The sequence below is a fragment of the Sorex araneus genome, chromosome 8, assembly GCF_027595985.1.
Source record: "Sorex araneus isolate mSorAra2 chromosome 8, mSorAra2.pri, whole genome shotgun sequence".
NCBI lineage: Eukaryota > Metazoa > Chordata > Mammalia > Eulipotyphla > Soricidae > Sorex > Sorex araneus.
The window spans coordinates 14,256,260-14,273,335 of NC_073309.1; the positions used below are offsets into that span (position 1 = coordinate 14,256,260).

The 17,076-nt window shown below is 60.0% G+C and overlaps 1 protein-coding gene across 2 annotated transcripts in view; it reads right to left on the reverse strand.

Moving 5' to 3' along the window:
- CDH5 (cadherin 5) overlaps positions 1 to 13,419 on the reverse strand; it is a 33,809-nt gene extending 20,390 nt beyond the window's left edge. Inside the window, exons 1-3 of one of the 2 annotated variants that reach the window (XM_055145522.1) lie at positions 13,328 to 13,354; positions 5,001 to 5,065; positions 3,290 to 3,508 (exon numbers count right to left, since the gene is read on the reverse strand). In XM_055145522.1, the coding sequence (XP_055001497.1) occupies positions 3,290 to 3,490 (201 nt within the window). In that variant the 5' untranslated portion in view covers positions 3,491 to 3,508; positions 5,001 to 5,065; positions 13,328 to 13,354. Of the gene's footprint in view, positions 1 to 3,289; positions 3,509 to 5,000; positions 5,066 to 13,327 lie in introns of both variants that reach the window. The other variant, XM_004600929.2, reaches the window with a different exon arrangement.
- Positions 13,420 to 17,076: the final 3,657 nt, after the last annotated feature.

The following is a 17,076-nucleotide window of genomic DNA, read 5'->3' on the forward strand; positions in this document are numbered from 1 at the left end:
ATGATTAGACCGAGGTGATGAGATTTGGGGGACTCTCCTGTTTTTTTAAGGCCCCTCTCTGCACCGACCTGTGCTGCGGGTTCAGAAGATTCCCAGGCAGCCCCTCCCCTTTGCCATCTAATCTATAAACAAAGGTGCTGGGCTTGGGCCTTGATAAACAGAGACTTCCTTCCCCTGCATGACGTCTTCGGGAGCCGGGAGGTAATGGGGGAGCCTGTGCTTGCTCTTCCGGGCCCGCTTGATGCTTCCCATGGTGGGGACCACAGGGGACCCCTCTGCTCCAGCTGGCTGGCAGCTGAGCTTGACACATTTCCGGTTGCTGTGGGCCAGTTGAAGCCCCCACCCGAGGCTTTTCTGTCAAGGTTGTGGGGGACCATAGACCCCCCCCTTCTGCTGACTCTCCTTGACTCACCCCACAAACTTCCTTGGCATTAGCCTCTCTCTCTCCAGAGCCTGATTCAGTGGCCCTTAGGGCAGGAGAGCAATAGGCCCACGGCATTTTGATCTGTGACTCAGAACTCACCTTGAAGTTTGCTGGGACTCAGTCCCCCTGACCTCTCCGAAAGCCCCCATGACCAGCCTCTGTCTTGCTCTCACTACTTTGCTGGGGGTCCCCATGTAAACGCTGTGCCTCCTTCCACAACCCCGTTGGAGCAATGGTAGTTCCCAGCCCTTTGGGGGCCGAGTAGTCTGGCTGTGGGGGTTTCTGAGTGGGGATTCCTCCATGTAGTGGGATTTCTGGTGCCCAGGCCAGACAGGACCCCCGCCCTCACCCCATTCCTCCGCCCCACTATTTCTCAACCTTTCCCCAGCCTCGGCCCCCTTCCCCCCTCCCTTCCTCTAATCTCCCTGCTGGTTGACCCCCTTATCTTATGCCATGCCCACCCCACTCCCTTTCGCAGTTTTCAGCTCTGGTCCCCTTGGACTATCCCGGGGCCCATGGTGTGGGGGGAGGTACGGATCCCTGTTGAGAAATTCTGCTTTAAGCCAAAGGGCTCCCCCAGCACCATCGCCTGTGAATTCTTTGTCTGATTCTGCTCACCAGGGTGGGCAGACTGTGTACAGGGCCAGGGAGGAAGTAGGTTGGATTTCCTGGGTCAAGTGTGGTCTTTTGTTATAGCTCCTCAGCTCTGCCTCTGGAGCTGGAATGCAACCCTGCCAGTTGGAGGGGGGTGAGCATGGCTTCCTTCCAATAAAACTTTATTTATAAAACACTTGGTGGGTCGCTTCCAATGGTCCTTATTATAGATCACAGGGACCCTGAGGGTGGGGACCATGTCTGTCTTTGTCCACTGTTACCTCCCCAGCACTTTCTGTGCCTTCTGATTGGTGCCAAGTTCCTTAACAGCACGTTGATCTGTTCTTTCTTGTGGCTGACCATATTTTAGATTCTAAGAGATTTTAAAATGAGATTCTAAAGTACATGGGAGCAATGTTTCCTCTCCCTGAGAACTCCTGAAACGTCTAATCCACCTATATGAGATTGTGTGCAAAATTCCTCCCCTAGACCTTTTCCTTTTCAATTAGAACCATGGTTTTCATATCAATATCACTTTGACTCTACAAGACAGTAACCACTTGGAGTAGTTTCAAATCTCGGTAGAGCTGCTGGGACTGCATTAAGCACATGTGAACAGCACCAGGGATCGAACTCAATAATTCACACTCACGCTGCAAGCCCCTTTAGCCACTGAGTCAACCCCTAGTGTCTCGGGATGAGTTTGAAAACAGAAGAGTTAGAGCCTTAGAGACTTTTCTGAAAGGCAGGCGTGGGCCAGCACCTTGTGGGCATCCTAAATCTGGGCTGCTGTGTAGGGTGACAGGGATCATAGGGGAAATGTCTGGGAGAAAGAGTTTCTTGGGAGGTTCGATGGCTAGATCAGGGCTGGCAAACTCTGGCCTGTATGATGAACTGCATGACCAGCATTTTCTATAGGAAGCTGCTCAAGTCTTCCAGATTGCTCAGAAGGAAACAGTGAATGGCAGCTGTGGTTGGTTCTGCTTTAAGCCCAAACCCTGAGACTGGATGTGGAACCACTCTGGATACCAGGTGGCCCTTTTGCAAGGACATTTACCGAGCTGACCGAAATCTGGGAGGAAAAAAAACACACCAGCATGTCCACCATCATGATGACCTGTCACCTCCATGTTCCCCAGTACAACCACCTTTCCCTTCCCTAGCATGTCATCACCAACACCAACACCATGACCATCACCTTCACCATGAGCATGACCATCATCTACACCATAACCACCATCATGACCATGACTATCACCTCCATTATCACCATGACCATCACCTCCATCAGCACTATCACTATCACCATGACCATCACCTCCACTATCACCATGACCATCACCTCCACCATCACCATCACTGCCACCATCACCACCATCATGACCATGACTATCACCTCCATTATCACCATGACCATCACCTCCATCAGGACTATTACTATCACCATGACCATCACCTCCACCATGACCATCACCATGACCATCACCACCACCATCATCACCTCCACCATCACCATAACCTCCACCATCACCACCATCATGACCATGACTATCACCTCCATTATCACCATGACCATCACCTCCATCAGGACTATCACTATCACCATGACAATCACCTCCACCATTACCATCACCATGACCATCACCACCACCATGACCATGACCATCACCTCCATCAGGACTATCACTATCACCATGACAATCACCTCCACCATGACCATCACCATGACCATCACCACCACCATGACCATGACCATCACCTCCATCAGGACTATCACTATCACCATGACCATCACCTCCACTATCACCATGACCATCACCTCCACCATGACCATCACCTCCACCATTATCACCTTCCCCTTCACCATCCTCGCCATCGCAGTCCTTCCCACCCCAGCACCAGCCTGCATCCTCATAACCACCATCTCCACCACTTCCACCAGTGTCATCCCCTCCACCAGAACTGCTTGTCCTTCACCAACCATGACCACCCCATTAGCATTCCTACCACCATCCCCTTCAGCCACGCCATCCCAGCATCAGCCGCACTATAGCCATGTCCCCTTCCACACCTCCTGCCTCTGCGTTGTCACGGCCATGGCCCCTTCCTCCTTGGTCATCACTGGAGTCCCACTCCACTAGCACAGCTGCCACCCCCCTCTCTGCCCCCTCCTGCCACCGCCCTCTTGATGACCACCCACTGTTCCCATCACCACCCCACCTGCCTCTGTCTTTCTCGACCCGCCCCCCCCGCCCCGGGCCCAGCTCTTACCTTGCCCACATAATGGGGCAGTGAGGTGTTCTTCTCTTCGTCAATGTGCATCTGGTTCCAAATCCAGTCTCGCTTCTGGCGCCGGTGGGTGGGCTCCAGGCTGCTGGAATCCAGATTGGTGGAGCTGCCCCCTGCTGTAGCTGCAGCCAGCAGGCTCAGGCAGGTGCCCCCCGCCAGGAGCAGCAGGGGGAGCGGCTGCATCTTCTGGGAGGCACAGATCTGGGAGAGAGTAGTGGCCCCGTTAGGGCTGAGGGGTCACCGTGTGGGGGTCAGAGCCACTCTCAAGGATGTGAGCACCCTTCTCTGTTCCCTCTGGAACTCTCCATGGGCCCACAGAGCCTGGCCCTGACTCACCCTAGGACATGGCTAGTTTGAGCAGGAGACAGGCCTAGAAATGATGCCTGGAAAGGAAGGGGCACCTGTGAGAGGGTACCACCAGGCACAGGTGACAGAGGAGTCTGGAGGGTGAGCGGAGGGCTTCCTGGAGGAGGGGGTGATAGTGCTACAGCTCTCAAAGCCCTGTGCAATGTCCACCCTAGTAATTCTCACTTGGCATATGAGGAAACTGAGGCACAGAGAAGTTACATTCAAGTGGGCACAAATTAGGGGAGATGAGGATAGAGCCAAGAAAACTGACCAGTACTTATTTATTTCATGTGGAAGGGTTTGGGTCAGGGGCAAGTCCTGATTCTGTGTCAAGAGACTCCAGCAGTGCCCAGGGGGACCATATGTGATGCCCGGGGTCAAATTAGGGTCAGCAGCAGGCGAGGCAACCAACCACTTGGACCCCTGCACACCTCTCTGGCCCAACAGCCAACATTTATTGAGATGCGACATTTTTGGGGATTTGTCTTGGGGCCACACCAAGCAGTGCTCAGGGCTGACTCTTGGCTCTGTGCTCAGGGATCACTCCTGGGGTGCTGGGGATCTACAAGCAACATTTATGGAGCTCTTACTGGTTGCCGGACACATGTTGCATGTGTTACCCCATTCAGTCCTGCAGCCCCCCCCCCTTGAGGTGGGGAAACCCCAAGCTGAGGAGAGACCCAGGGCACTGAGGGATGTTTCTAAAGTCCCTAGAATGCACAGCAGAGACGGGACAGAGCCAGGTTTGGCCTCACAGCTTCTTTTCTCTGCTTTGGCTTGTCCTGGCAGCTGTTGGGGTAGGACCGAAGCTTCTCGGAACAAACATGTTCCCTCCATAGTCCTGCTGACCCCCCACCTCCCAGCCAGGGCCTGAGATGTCCCCAAAAGGCTCTGAGGGAACCGCAGGGCCAGCCCCTTCCCACCCTAAACTCACAGAGCAGGGGGGGCGCGATTTAGACACCACCCAAGAGCGGGAAGGCAGAGAAGGGTGTGTGAGTGTGTGTGTGTGTGTGTGTGTGTGTGCATGTGTGTTTGTGTGTGTGTGTGTGCGCGCGCGTGTGTAGAGGTTGCATTCACAGGGCTGACTTGGGGGCATCATGGAAATTCGAGGAACTTGGTTCCAAGGTCATGAAGAAGTTCAAGATGGCAAGAGAAGACCAGGGGCGATTGCCAGGGCCTTTGATCATGGGAGGGGGCACCTACGGGACCAGGACTGGGGGCGGGGGTAGGGGGCCTGATCCACCCTTGGTTTCAGAGAGAAGGTTGCTTCCTTCTGCCCCCTGGCAGGGCCTGCTCAGCCCAGACTCCATCCACCCTCTCCCAGGCAGGGTCCCGGGACACTGACCTGTGGCTTCTTGGATCTTCTGCGGGAACCTGGAGGGTGGGGAGCAGTGGACCCCGGGCTTCTGCCTGGAGGACGGGACCCAGCAGATGTGGGGTGGGGAGATCCCTCCCGGCCTTCTTCCCCTCCGGGCCTGGTGGGGGAGGCGTGGGGGGGCTGGACTGGGCCCTTGCCGGGTGGTTTCTACACTCGAGTAACATTTCCTTAGAGACTCTGGCGCCGGGGCTGGCCCAGGAGGAAGTGGAGCCCTGGGTTAAGGTGGATCAGAGCTCTGGAGCAGGCCAAGGGTGTTGGGGGGCCCTGGGGGGGCCTGGCTCTCAGGGCCGCAGTCCTGAGGTGGGAGGAGAGGCCCGGGTGCCCATGAGGTGGGATGCGGACGGGGCAGCCATTCCAGCAGGAGGAAGAGCGGGAAGGCGGTGAACAAAGGCAGTTGGGGGGGTGGTTGGGGGGGATGGAGTGCTGCCAGGAAGCGGCCCGACTCGGGGAAGGCGGCCGCTGTGACCCCTGCCCCAGCCTCACTGGGCCCAGGCCGGCAGGCGCGTTTCCTTCTTGCCTAGGAAGGAACTGCTGCAAATCTTGCTTCTTGTTCTCTTCCTCAGGGGAGGAGGGAACTCCAAAATGAAAGAATAAAATAGGCGGAAGTGAAACCGAGGGACCGGGAGTGAGAGTTCTCCGGAGAGCAAGAGCCTGAGCAAGCTCGCAGCTGAGCGGAATCACAGGCTCCTCTCCGTGCTGGGTGCCAGGGCTCCGATGGAGCGGACATATTGGAGGTGCTCCTGGGAGCGTCAGGCAGAGGAGGACAGGACGACAAACTTCAGCTGGTGATCAGAACCCTCAGGGAATCACCAGGGGTTGTGGCAAGGTGGAGGTGGGGTGTTCTCAGAGAGGTTAGGCTAGAACTGACAGGCAGGGGGCAGGTAGGGATAGCCAGAGGCTTCCAGGCGGAAAAACCAGCATGTGCAAAGGTCCTGGGGGTAGAGACAATGAGTGTGTTTGAAGCACCAAAAACAGAGCCCTGAGTCAGAAATGAGCAGCAGGGGACTGGGGACAGGTCTGAGTGGTAGGTTGAATATGGCCCCCAAAGATGTCCAGATCCTACCCCCTGGACCCAGGTAACTTTCCCTCCTGGGATAAAAGGACCTTCTCTCTCGGAGCTCAAGTGGGAAGGTGGTCCTAGCAATGTGGGTGGCCCAGTTGAGGTAGGAGAGTCAGAAGCAGAAACAAAAGGAGCTGTGACAATGGAGATGGAGGTTGGCGAGAGGCCAGACCATAGCCAAGGCCACCAGGCACCCCGGGCAGCCGGCAAAGGCGGGAGATGGGTTCTACTCGGGAGATGGGTTCTACGCGGGCTCCCCCAGGAGGACAAAGCCCTGAGCTAGCCTCAGCAGTGCCGTCAGACCCCGAACTCCCAGCCCTGACCACCACACAAAAGGAAACGTGTGCTCTCTCCGGGAGCTGACGGGGCCATGGGGGGGCGGCCTGGAGAGAGCTTTACCCGAAGCAGGGGGAAGGTGAGGCAGCAGATGAGCAGCTGGGGAGTGGAAGTGGGAGACCCCAGGGGGCAGTGATGGGGGTTCGAGTGGGCTGGACGGGAGGCTGGGCCCGGGCCTGTGGTGAGCAGTTTGCTGGTGTCTGTAGTGAAGGGACAAGGGATGGTGGGGAATCGAGGGTGGCTCAACAGTCGGGGACAGCTGGGTCCTTACTGAGATCCAGACCCTGGGGGTGAGCACCTTTGGGGGAGTTGGGAGTTCTGACTGGGCTGTGTGAAGTGGCAGTGGCCAACAAGTGTGTCCTGCCGGATGCCCCGATGGGCCCAGCCCCCCATGCCAGCCTGGTGCCTGGCCATGGACTGAGTCCTAACTCTGGCCCCTTTGGTCTGGTTGAGGAAACTTCCAGGGGGAGCTCTGGGAAGGCGGACAAGAACAGGGGCACATCCCTCCCCACTGCGCTCTGCTGCCTCTCTCCATCATGATGACCCCCAAAGCGGGCCCCTCCTCAGCTCTGGAAGCCTCGTCCATCCATTGCTGATCCCCACAGCCCCCATTGCTGCTCCTGAATCCCCCATTGCTGATCATGCATCCCCCATTGCTGATCCCCATGTTCCCATTGCTGATCCCCACGTCCCCATTGCTGATCCCTGCATCCCCATTGCTGGTCCCCATGTCCCCATTGCTGATCCCTGTGTCCCCCATTGCTGCTTCTGCCTGCCCCTATTCCGAGCTCGCAGGTCCATCAAGACCCCATTAGGAAACCTTTGAAGCTGGGGCCCCTGTTCTCATAGGAGCCATCAGATCCCACTTTCCTGCCACTAGGGCTGCCTGCAGGCAGGACCCCAGGCTGACAGCTGCCCCCTGAAAAACAGATGAACCACCTGGGACTGAATTAGGGCCTGCAGGCTCCTGGCTGACCCACGGGCAGAGGCAAAGTTTCCAGTGGGCAGGAATCTCCTCAGATGCTTCCCCTGACCCTTTCCTACCTGGCAGGGTGTGGGGTGCAAAACGGACTGGGCACCCCCTCTAGGGTGCCACTGGTCACATTTAACCCTCACAGCCTGGGGAAGGGAGTTCAGGAGGTAGGGAACTTGCTTTGTGTCCTGCCAACCTGGCACCCCGTATGGTCCCCCGAGAACCACCAGAGTCATCCCGGAGAGCAGAACCAGAGTAAGCCGTGAGCAGAGCTGGGTATGGTCGCCAAACAAGGACAGCAAAACGTCAGGGTAAACCTTGCAGCCTGCAAGGGTGGGGCTGCTAATCTGTTTGCAGGCACAGTTCAGAGAGGGACAGAGTGTCTCATGCCACACAGCAGCAAGGGGTAAGCTGGATTTGGACTACGGCACCTTTCACCTCTGAGAGTACCTCCTGCATTTCACCTAGACACATCAGTTGTGTGTGTGTGTGTGTGTGTGTGTGTGTATGTGTAAAAGAGACACACACATCCATACAGAGACAGAGAGAGACAGACAGAGACAGAGAGACAGAGAGAGACAAAGAGACCAAGACAGAGAGAATGACCTGTCCTCCAGCTAGCTGTCCATAGAGTCACTAGTCCTCATGCTGACCTCTGACTGGAGGGGCTGTCCCCAAGAGGTGGGGGACTATGGCTGTCACTCACTGCTGGGTCTGAATGTCGCCCCAGCAGTGCCATGAGCACCCACAGGCAGGGTGACCCCTGCCCTGGTCAGTCTCCCAGCCCTGGCCTCTCCCGGAGCTTCCTCTAGGGGCTCTGGGTGAGCTATTCCACAGACATGCTGGAGCCCTGGCTCCTGGCCTGCGGTGCGGGCGAGGCCGGGCTGCACCCTTTGGAGAAGCGTCCTTTGCCCTGATGGAAACACCAGTTCTACTCTGGCTGGGCTTCCCTGGAGGGGTCTTGGGGCTGGGGCGGGCAGGGCTCGCTCTGAGGGTCCTGTGCCTCCCTTCATCCCTGCACCACTCCTGTGTCTGGGGTGGAATCTTCCCAGCTCTGGCTTCTGCCTCAGAGGAGGGCTGAGGGGTGAGGGATACCCGGGAGGCGCCCAGAGGCACTGAACTCTGTCCAGGCCTGTGTACCAGGGTCCAGGCCTGGGCACTGTGGGGTCGGGGGTGGGGAGTCTGGTGGTCCAGGCTACACCCATTACCTATTCAGGCCATATAGACTTGCACCCACAAATGCACACACCCCCCCTGACCTCACATCAGCCCAGCCAGCTCCTGAAGAGCCCCTGCTCTGGGCTGGGCCCCGTCCCCACCGGCACACAGCAGCAGAGGGTAGAGACCCAGAGGGTGGAGGGACGCTCTGTCCCAGCCCAGCCTCTGACCGGCTCTGGCTTGGTCAGGGGCTAGCGGGAGGAGAGGCTCATCATGGGCGGGCGGCGCCGGCTCCCTCTGTGGGCGGCCGCCCTCCCTTCCACCTTGACCCTCGGTCTAGAACAGAGGTCGGAGCTAATGATGCCTCTGCTCCTCCTGGGATCCCCAGATTGCCTGCCTGAACCCCAACACTTCTATTCGGACCATGGCAGCTACTAGCCTGGGAACATAGGGGGTAGGGCTCTGGGGACGGGGAAGGGGCTGTGCTGGGGTGGGGCCGAGACTCCCTCTTGACCTGACCGCAGCCCACTTGGCACCTGCCCCTCCCCCCCCCCACGCCTCAGGCATGTGCTTCCTCCTCTTGGGGTTCTGCTGCAGCTCCCCACCCCCTTCGAGCTCCACCTCCTGCCAGCTGGGGTCTCCTGGGCCAGGCCTGGGGGCCAGGCTGGGTGTGACCCCTGCCACTCCCTGTTCCTTAGATGTTTTGGGAGCACGCAGGGCCCCTCCTACCTCTAGAATTCTCCGTGCCCTTGGCCTGAATGTGCTCCCTTGCTGGCTGCCCTGGGGGATGTTCCAGTTCTTTCTGCAGCCCAGAGCACACCCACCCCTCCATGCTGTTTGCTGGCCTGACCATCTCTGACCCCGGAGGTTCTGGAAGCCAGCCCATCTCCCAAGGCCCAGGACTTTCCCAAAGTACCAGCGTGTCCACTGTTGCCTGTCACACTGCTCGGCCCCTCAGTCTGGGCTCGTCCCCATTCCCCCGCTCATGCCCAGAATTGAACGCAGACCAGCGTGGCAGCAACCTGGGGCCAGAAGCAGGTGTGGCATGGGCACAACTCAAAGAAGCTCCTCCATGTCCCCAGAATACCTCCGATGCCCGTGCTCTGGCCAGGCGCACTGACATAAGGATTCTCACCCTGCAATGACTCTCATCCTTTCTGTTCTTTGGCTTTTGAGCATCACACTTGGTGATGCTCAGGGGTTACTCCCTGCTCTGCACTCAGGAATTACTCCTGGTGGTGGTTGAGGACCATATGGGATGCTCGGGATAGAACCCAGGTGGGCTGCGTGCAAGGCAAATGCCCCACCCACTGTATTACGCGGTGCCCTCCCAGCTCATCTTTCTTAGGGGTCCCCGGTGAACACACACGGGTAGCCATGCAGCAGGCTTCCTGAGGGAGGACTGGCAAACAGACCTCATGGATTGCCACCCCATGCAGATGTCACCGATCAATCAGCTCATTCCCACTGTGCCGGGACTCAGCCCTGGGGTCTCCAACTCCCAATCTCCTGCACCCAGTCTGTGACCAGGAGTACATCTGTGCTGGGGTGTCTGTCTTTAGGGTCCATTCCTGAGCTTCCAGGAGAGGGTCCACCCTCTGTAGCCTTTCCCTACTTCCTGCCCGAGCCTGGCCATGGCCCCAAGCTTCTTGCCCTCATCCCCTCCGAAACACCCAGGCTGTTCCTGCTCAGCTGTGCCAGGGAACTGGGGTGGGGGGTGACATTGGAATGAACCTCACTCCATGTGGCCTTGGAGCTGTGGGCCCTGAGAGGCAGCCCTGGCCCTGATCTACACTGGGGGCCGTGGCATCTGCCTCCCAGTCACAGGGATGAAAGGAGGTGGCGGGGGGACAGTCCTGTGCACAGCAGGTGCTCAGTCTGTGTGGGACCCTCCTGACCCGCATCCTCCTGCCTGGTGCCCGTGCCTGTGCCATGGGCTCAGATTCGCCCGGCTGACTCACGCCTGACCTCATATCCTGCTTCTGCTCAGGCCTGACTCCCTCTCCCGTGTCCCAGCAGTTCCCTGCCTGCCGGCCTGGCCCGCCTGGCCCTCCTCTCCGAATCCAGTGCTCCAGCCTGGATCACTGTTGAGACACTTTGGACCTAGACCCTGCCCAGGAGGGAGAGAAGGATGAGATTTAGATTGTGCTCCCACACTCCTGGGATTCTCTCAGCCTTCTCCTCCTCCTCCTCCTCCTCCTCCTTCTCTTCCTCCTCCTCTTCCTCCTTCTCATCCTCTTCCTCTTCCTCCCTCCACCTTCTCCTCCTCTTCTTCCTCCTCTTTCTCCTCCTCCTCCTTCTCTTCCTCCTCTACCATTGCCTCCTCCTCTACTTTCTCTTCCTCCTCTACCATTGCCTCCTCCTCTACTTTCTCTTCCTCCTCTTCCTCCTCCTCCTCCTTCTCCTCCTCCACTTCCTCCTCCTCCTCCTCCTTCTCCTCCTCCACTTCCTCCTCCTCCACTTTCTCCTTCTCCTCCTCCACTTCCTCCTCTTCCACTTTCTCCTTCTCCTCCTCCACTTCCTCCTCCTCTTTCTCCTCCTCCTCCTCCTCCTCCTCCTCCTCCTCCTCCTCCTCCTCCTCCTCCTCCTCCTCCTCCTCCAGGAAGCCTTTTGTGATTTCTCCCTCCTGCATCTGCAGGGACCTAGTTGGAGAAGTTCTGCGGTCTCTCCCCGGCCTGATCTCACCTCTCTCCCAGAATGTTCCTTCCTTGGAATCACAAGGCTTCAGGCTGACCCTGGCACCTGCTGCCGTTGCTTTGCTCTGGAGTGGGGTTGGGGCAGTGGGTTTCCTCCTCCTTCAGCCTCACAGGCCCTGTGGCCGTGCGCTGGTTTCCCAGCCTCACTTGGCCTCAGTCACCCCATCTGCCAAAGGGGTGTTGCTTGAGGAGCACTGAAGCTGCGGGGGGCCGAGACTTTCCCTGAGCTGGTGTCCACCGTGTCCACCTTGTGTCCAAAAGCAGCAGGGCTGGGGTGAGTCATGCACCGGCGGGGAGACCAAGCGAGGCCCCTCGGCTTCCTGGCCCATGTCCGGCCCTTGTTCAGTGGCACAATCGCTCACTGCAGTGGTGGGGCAGCTACTTAACCCCTTCCAGGCCAGGCACCACTTGGCAGGCCTTCACCTCCGGGAATCCCACATGGGCAGGTTTCCAGCTTGGGGGCCCTTGGCCATGACCTTCTGGCCCCTAACCCCCGCCAGGCAGGGGCCAGCAAGTGGCTGAACTCAGGCCGCCTGGGAAGTCCCACAGTCGGAGGTGAGCAACGGTCTGGCTGAGTCCGGGAGCTCCTGCCCACCCATTGTCTGCAAACTCTGGCCACTGTTCCCTCGCCCAGTCAGAGCTGGCCCTGCCACCAGGAACCCCCTCTCCAATCAGGATGGCCCTGTCTCTGGGCACTGCCTCAGGGGACCACTCCCTTAGGGCATTCACAGCCAGCTCTGGGGGGGCAGGCAAATCACCCCCATGTCCGAGGACCCCAATCTGAGCTGTCCCTGGGGCCAGGGGACTCACCAAGGAGCCCCTTTCTCCAGTTCACAGACGGGAGAAGCTGGGTTTGGGGACAGGATCCTATGTGAGACCCTCATCCCAGTGCTTACCTTCCCCACCCTCTACCCATGAGACCCCCCCCCCTAGTGCTCACTTTCCCACCACCCAGGAGGCCCCCACCCCAGCACTTACCTCACCCACCCCCCATTGGCATTACCCCCACTCCGGCACTTAACTTCTCCAACACCCTCCCCACCCCCAATGGTCTCCACTAAGAAGTGGGGAAAGACCCTGCAAAGTCCCAGGCTTGGGAATGAGAGTGGAGTAAGTGTTCCTGTCGCAGAGACCTCCATGGCCAGGGACCGCTGCCTAAGAAAGCACCATCTCTGTCGTTCACTCTAGTGGACACTCCTCCCGAATTCTAGCCTCTTCTGGGACTCCTCCCCCAGGGAGCCTCCGGTGATTTTTCCTCTCCAACATTTGCGGAGACAGAACTGAGAACAGCTTTGCAGCCTCTCTCCAGCTGTAAGCCAAGCCTCTAGGGTTGGACCTATCGCCTAGAACATTCCCTCCCTAGGACCATCAAGCTTCTAGAGATCTGAAGATGGTTAGCCATTTAAGTCATACAGGAAGTGAGTAGGAGAGCTGACATTTATACCCAGGATGACTGTTAGTAGGTGGGCTCTTACCCTACCGATCTGCAAGGTGGGTGGTGGTGAGGAGGGTGTTCCCGAAAATCATGGCCGTTGTGAGGTTCTGACCTCCCGATCCTGGGTGGTGAGGGAGGGAGGGTACCTGGGGCCGGGAGGGGATGCCCTAGATGGGACCTCGAGTTCCACAGCCTCTGGGAAGTAGGGACAGCGGCCGGCAGGGGGACCAAGACCTGCCCTTCCACAGGTCCCGTCCTAGAGCTAGCGGAGTCATGAGGGCAGAGCCATGCCTGGCTCGGATGACATCCCCCCCGCCCCCCATCCCAGGGTTCGTCTCTGAGTTCACTCACCCCAGGCTCCATCTCTCAGGTGAGGCGGGGTGTCACTGAGGCCGGGGTGCTGTGTTGGCTGACTCAGGTCAAGGCTTGACCTTCCTGAGCCTCAACTCACTCTGGCCCAGAGGGTCTCGGTGCCGAAGAGCCGAGCCTGCACCCTCTCTCCGCCCCCACCCTCCGCCCTGTGGGGGGCTCCTGGGTGCACCCGGCTCTGCTCTGAGAGCCGGCCAGCCCTGGCACAAAGCCCCCCGGGGGGGGACTCCTGGCGCGTGGGCAGGCCCCGGGGAATGCTTCACTCACCGTGGGGGGACCCGCGCAGGACCAAGGGCTCCGCTGTCCGTCCTGTCTGTCCTGTCTGTGAGCGGGACTGGCCGCAGCCTCGGGGAGCCCCACCCGGCCGCTGGGAGGGAGACTGACCGCCGCCCCTGCAGGTTTTCCAGCTGGCCCCGCTCACTTCCCCCCGGGATGGCTTCCTGTTATTGTTCCTTTGTGAGGGCCGAGCTGCAGAGCCGGCCTGGGGTGGGCGGCTGCCTCGGCCTCACCCCACGGGCCTGGGATGCTCGGCCAGGACCCCCAGCAGCAGGTCTCCGTGCTGGGAGCCTGGGCCCAGCCCCCGCCCAGGGCTTCCACTCACCCACCCGCAGGGGCCTCAAGCCCGTTTCCAGGCTCAGGTAGAGAGGTGGCCCGGTGAGCCCAGGTGACCCCAGGATGCACTGTGGCGGGGCCAGGCTTCTGGCTCTGGAGGGCCACTGGGCTCACTCTCACCCAGGGGGCCTGCCTGGGATTGGGGGGCTGCTGGAGTTTAGGAATTTCAGGAGGAATCACGTGCCCTAGTTCCACAGCTTGTGCGCCCCCCGCCCCATGCCAAGCCTTAGCGTCCTCATCTGTGAAATGGGCATGATCGTAGCCTCACCTGCACAGGGGGAGAGACAAATGGGAGCGAAAGAGGCGCCCAGACAGGACAGCGGGTGGGAACTGAGCCCATCAGAACCCGTGGGGAGATGGCGCAGAGGCCTGGGCACATGCTCTGAACAGGAAGCTGGGTTTTATCGTCATCAGTGCACGGTGCCCTGAGCACTGTCTGGTACAACCCACAAACGAGCCGAGTGGCTGGGAGCCCCTGAGGCTGAGGGTTCATCACCGGCAGAGCCTATGAGGCTTTTACAAACTGCATGTCCTGGGCCGGGCCTCACCCCACTGCTTTGGGAACTCCCGGGCGGGCAGCGGGGCCCCAGCTCTGGAATTGCTGTCCTTGTTTTTCCAAGGCTGAATAAGAGGCTGGGAATGAGAGCCTGGGAAGTCCCTCGCCTGCTGCCTCCCTGCAGCTGGGCAAACAGATGCCGACGGGGAGAGGGTCTTGCTCGGGGCACGTGGAGGGAGGGGACATGTGGTTGGAGGGGGTGAGGGGTGAAAGCGGACTTTCTGAGGGGAGAAAATATGTATTTGAGTGGTCCTTGGGTGCAGGAGTGCCTCTGTCGGGAATGCTGGGGGAGTGAGAGGGGCTCAGAACAGGTCAAGCTGGAGACCATTGTATACAGCTGGAGACAGGGTGTATACAGTTGGAGAAAGGTGTAGTCAGAGAAAGGTGTATACAGCAGGAGACAGAGTGTATACAGCTGGAGACAGCTTGTATACAGCCGGAGGCAGGGTGTATATAGTTGGAGACAGCGTGTATACAGCTGGAGACAGGGTGTATATAGTTGGAGACAGCGTGTATACAGCTGGAGACAGAGTGTATACAGCTGGAGGCAGCTTGTATATAGCTGGAGACAGGGTGTATACAGTTGGAGGCAGTGTATACAGCTGGAGACAGGGTGTATATAGTTGGAGACAGCTTGTATACAGCTGGAGACAGGGTGTATACAGTTGGAGACGGTGTATACAGCTGGAGACAGGGTGTATACAGTTGGAGACAGGTTGTATACAGTTGGGGACAGGCTGTATACAGCTAGAGAAAGATGTATACAGTCAGAGAAGGGTGTACACAGAGACAGGGCATAAGCGGTGAGGGGTGTATACAGTTGGGTGTATACAGTGTGTACAGCTGGGCCTGGCGCGTGGCTGTGTCACAGGAGAGAGGCCCCGAGTCTGTGGGTGCTTCGGCACAGACCCAGGGCGGAGGAGGAAAGGGGGCCTGCAGGCAGGAGGGGGTGGGCTGCCCCGCTGGGGAGCTGAGTGTGATGTGGAGGAGGAGGTTCGGGAGAGGGCGGGGAGTGGGGGACCCCACAGGGGCCGGGGTGCTTGTTTGGTTGACCCTCGTGTGTTTGTGCCGGGGCGGCCAGGGCAGCCGGGGTGAGAGACGGGCCTCTGGAAAGAGAACAGTCCGCGGCCGTGCGCCTCCCAGCTGGTGGAATGAGCAAACAAAGCCGGGCCAGCCCAGCACCACCAGCGCTGCCTTCTCCTGGGAGGTGGGGGCGGCCCCCGGGGCTGCCACCCCCCTCGCCCACCCCGCCTGCTCCCGAGCTGAGCCCAGGGGAGGGACGTGCCTGCTGGCCATCACTTCCTGCTGCCCCGCGCTGGTGGCCCGCGGGCACAGGTCCTGGCCCTGGCCCAGTTCCCTTTGTCTCCCGCCATCTGTAAACAGGGGCCATGCTGGGGATGGGGGTAGGGTGGGGGGGTCTCCCCGGGGGTCTCTGCTGGGTGGAGGGAGCCAGGACACCGGGGAGGAAGACTAGTGACCCTGGGGGTCTCAGGCCTGGTTTCTGCTACCCCCGGCCCCTGCCACGGCCCCTCTGGCGGCAGGGGAGGGGATGGAGGGCACGGGGCCAGGAAGTGCCCGCCGAGCTGAGGAGGCCGCAGCCAGCAGGAAACCGGAGAGTCTGGGGGGCCTGATTAGGGCTGGGGAGGAAGCCGCCATGGAGGGGGAGGGACAGTCCCACCCCTGCCTGGGGACGTCCAGCTATAGCCCTGCGGAATGAGGCTGGGGGGAGCGGGGCTGGCTGTGTCCTGCTTGGTGCGGGCTGGGCTTGGGGCCCCGCAGAGACCCCGGGGCCCCGCCAGGCTCGCTGCTTCCCCGTGGGCGTCTCCGAGTCTCTGCACCTGTGCGCGAGTGACCTGCTCCCATGAGAAGGAAGGGAAACTAGTGTCCTAGTGACCGCTCAGGGAGCTGGGGGCCCGGGGCCCTCAGCCCACTCTGCGTCCTACTGCAGGCCGAGGGCTGGCCAATGGGGCGGGGGGTGGGGGGCTTGCAGCCCTTGTGAGGGGTTTGCACTCTTGTTTGAGGACCCTAAGGGTCAGGCGCCCTGGCAGGTGGTGCTCTTCCGGGGGCTCAGCCCTGTCACCCCCTTACCCAGAGGGGACATGGCAGGAATTCAGCAACCCTAGGATCCCTCCACAGCCCGGGTACCCCCAGGCCTGGCACAGCCGACTGGGCAGAGCTGTGCCTGCCACAGAGGAAGGTGGGGAAGCAGCAGTTGGGGAAGCTGGAGCCTGGGCACTGCGCCCCCCACCCCCGCCTCTGCCCCCGCCAGCCCTCCTCACGGCCTCGCCCCCCCGTCCATCCCCTCCATCCCCACCACTGCTCTTTGGCCCTGCTCAGCTTCTCTCCTGCCAGAGCTCATGGGCCAGAGCTGCGATTCCGCAGGACAGTGGGGAGGCCTCGGGCCTGCACCCCTGTGCAGGGGGGCCCCTCAGCGTGCAGACCCTTGGGGGAGGCCAGTCTGCGGGGCCCGGAGCGGGAAGGTGCCGGCCATGTGCTCTGGGATCCACTCAGGATTGGTTTAGTCACGGGAGATTTGCCAGTCCTTCCTCTGTCTCCAGGTAACGTCCCAGACACGAGGCCCATGCGGCTGAGGAGCACTGTTGGTGAGGGTCCGACTTGCTGGGACGGTGCAGTGGGCGGGGGAGAGCCGGCAGGGGCTGTGCCAGGGACGGAGAGGCTGCCGGTTGCAGGGAGGGGGGCTGACGTGCCTTCCGGGGAGATGGAGTCAGTGCGGGGCGGCAGGGGGCGTGAGGAGGAGGGGCTTGCCCATGGCTGCGGGCGTTGGAGGAGACACGCTCAGGGCAGAACTGGGCTGGGCTGACTTCAGGGCGGGTGCAGAGTGGGGTCC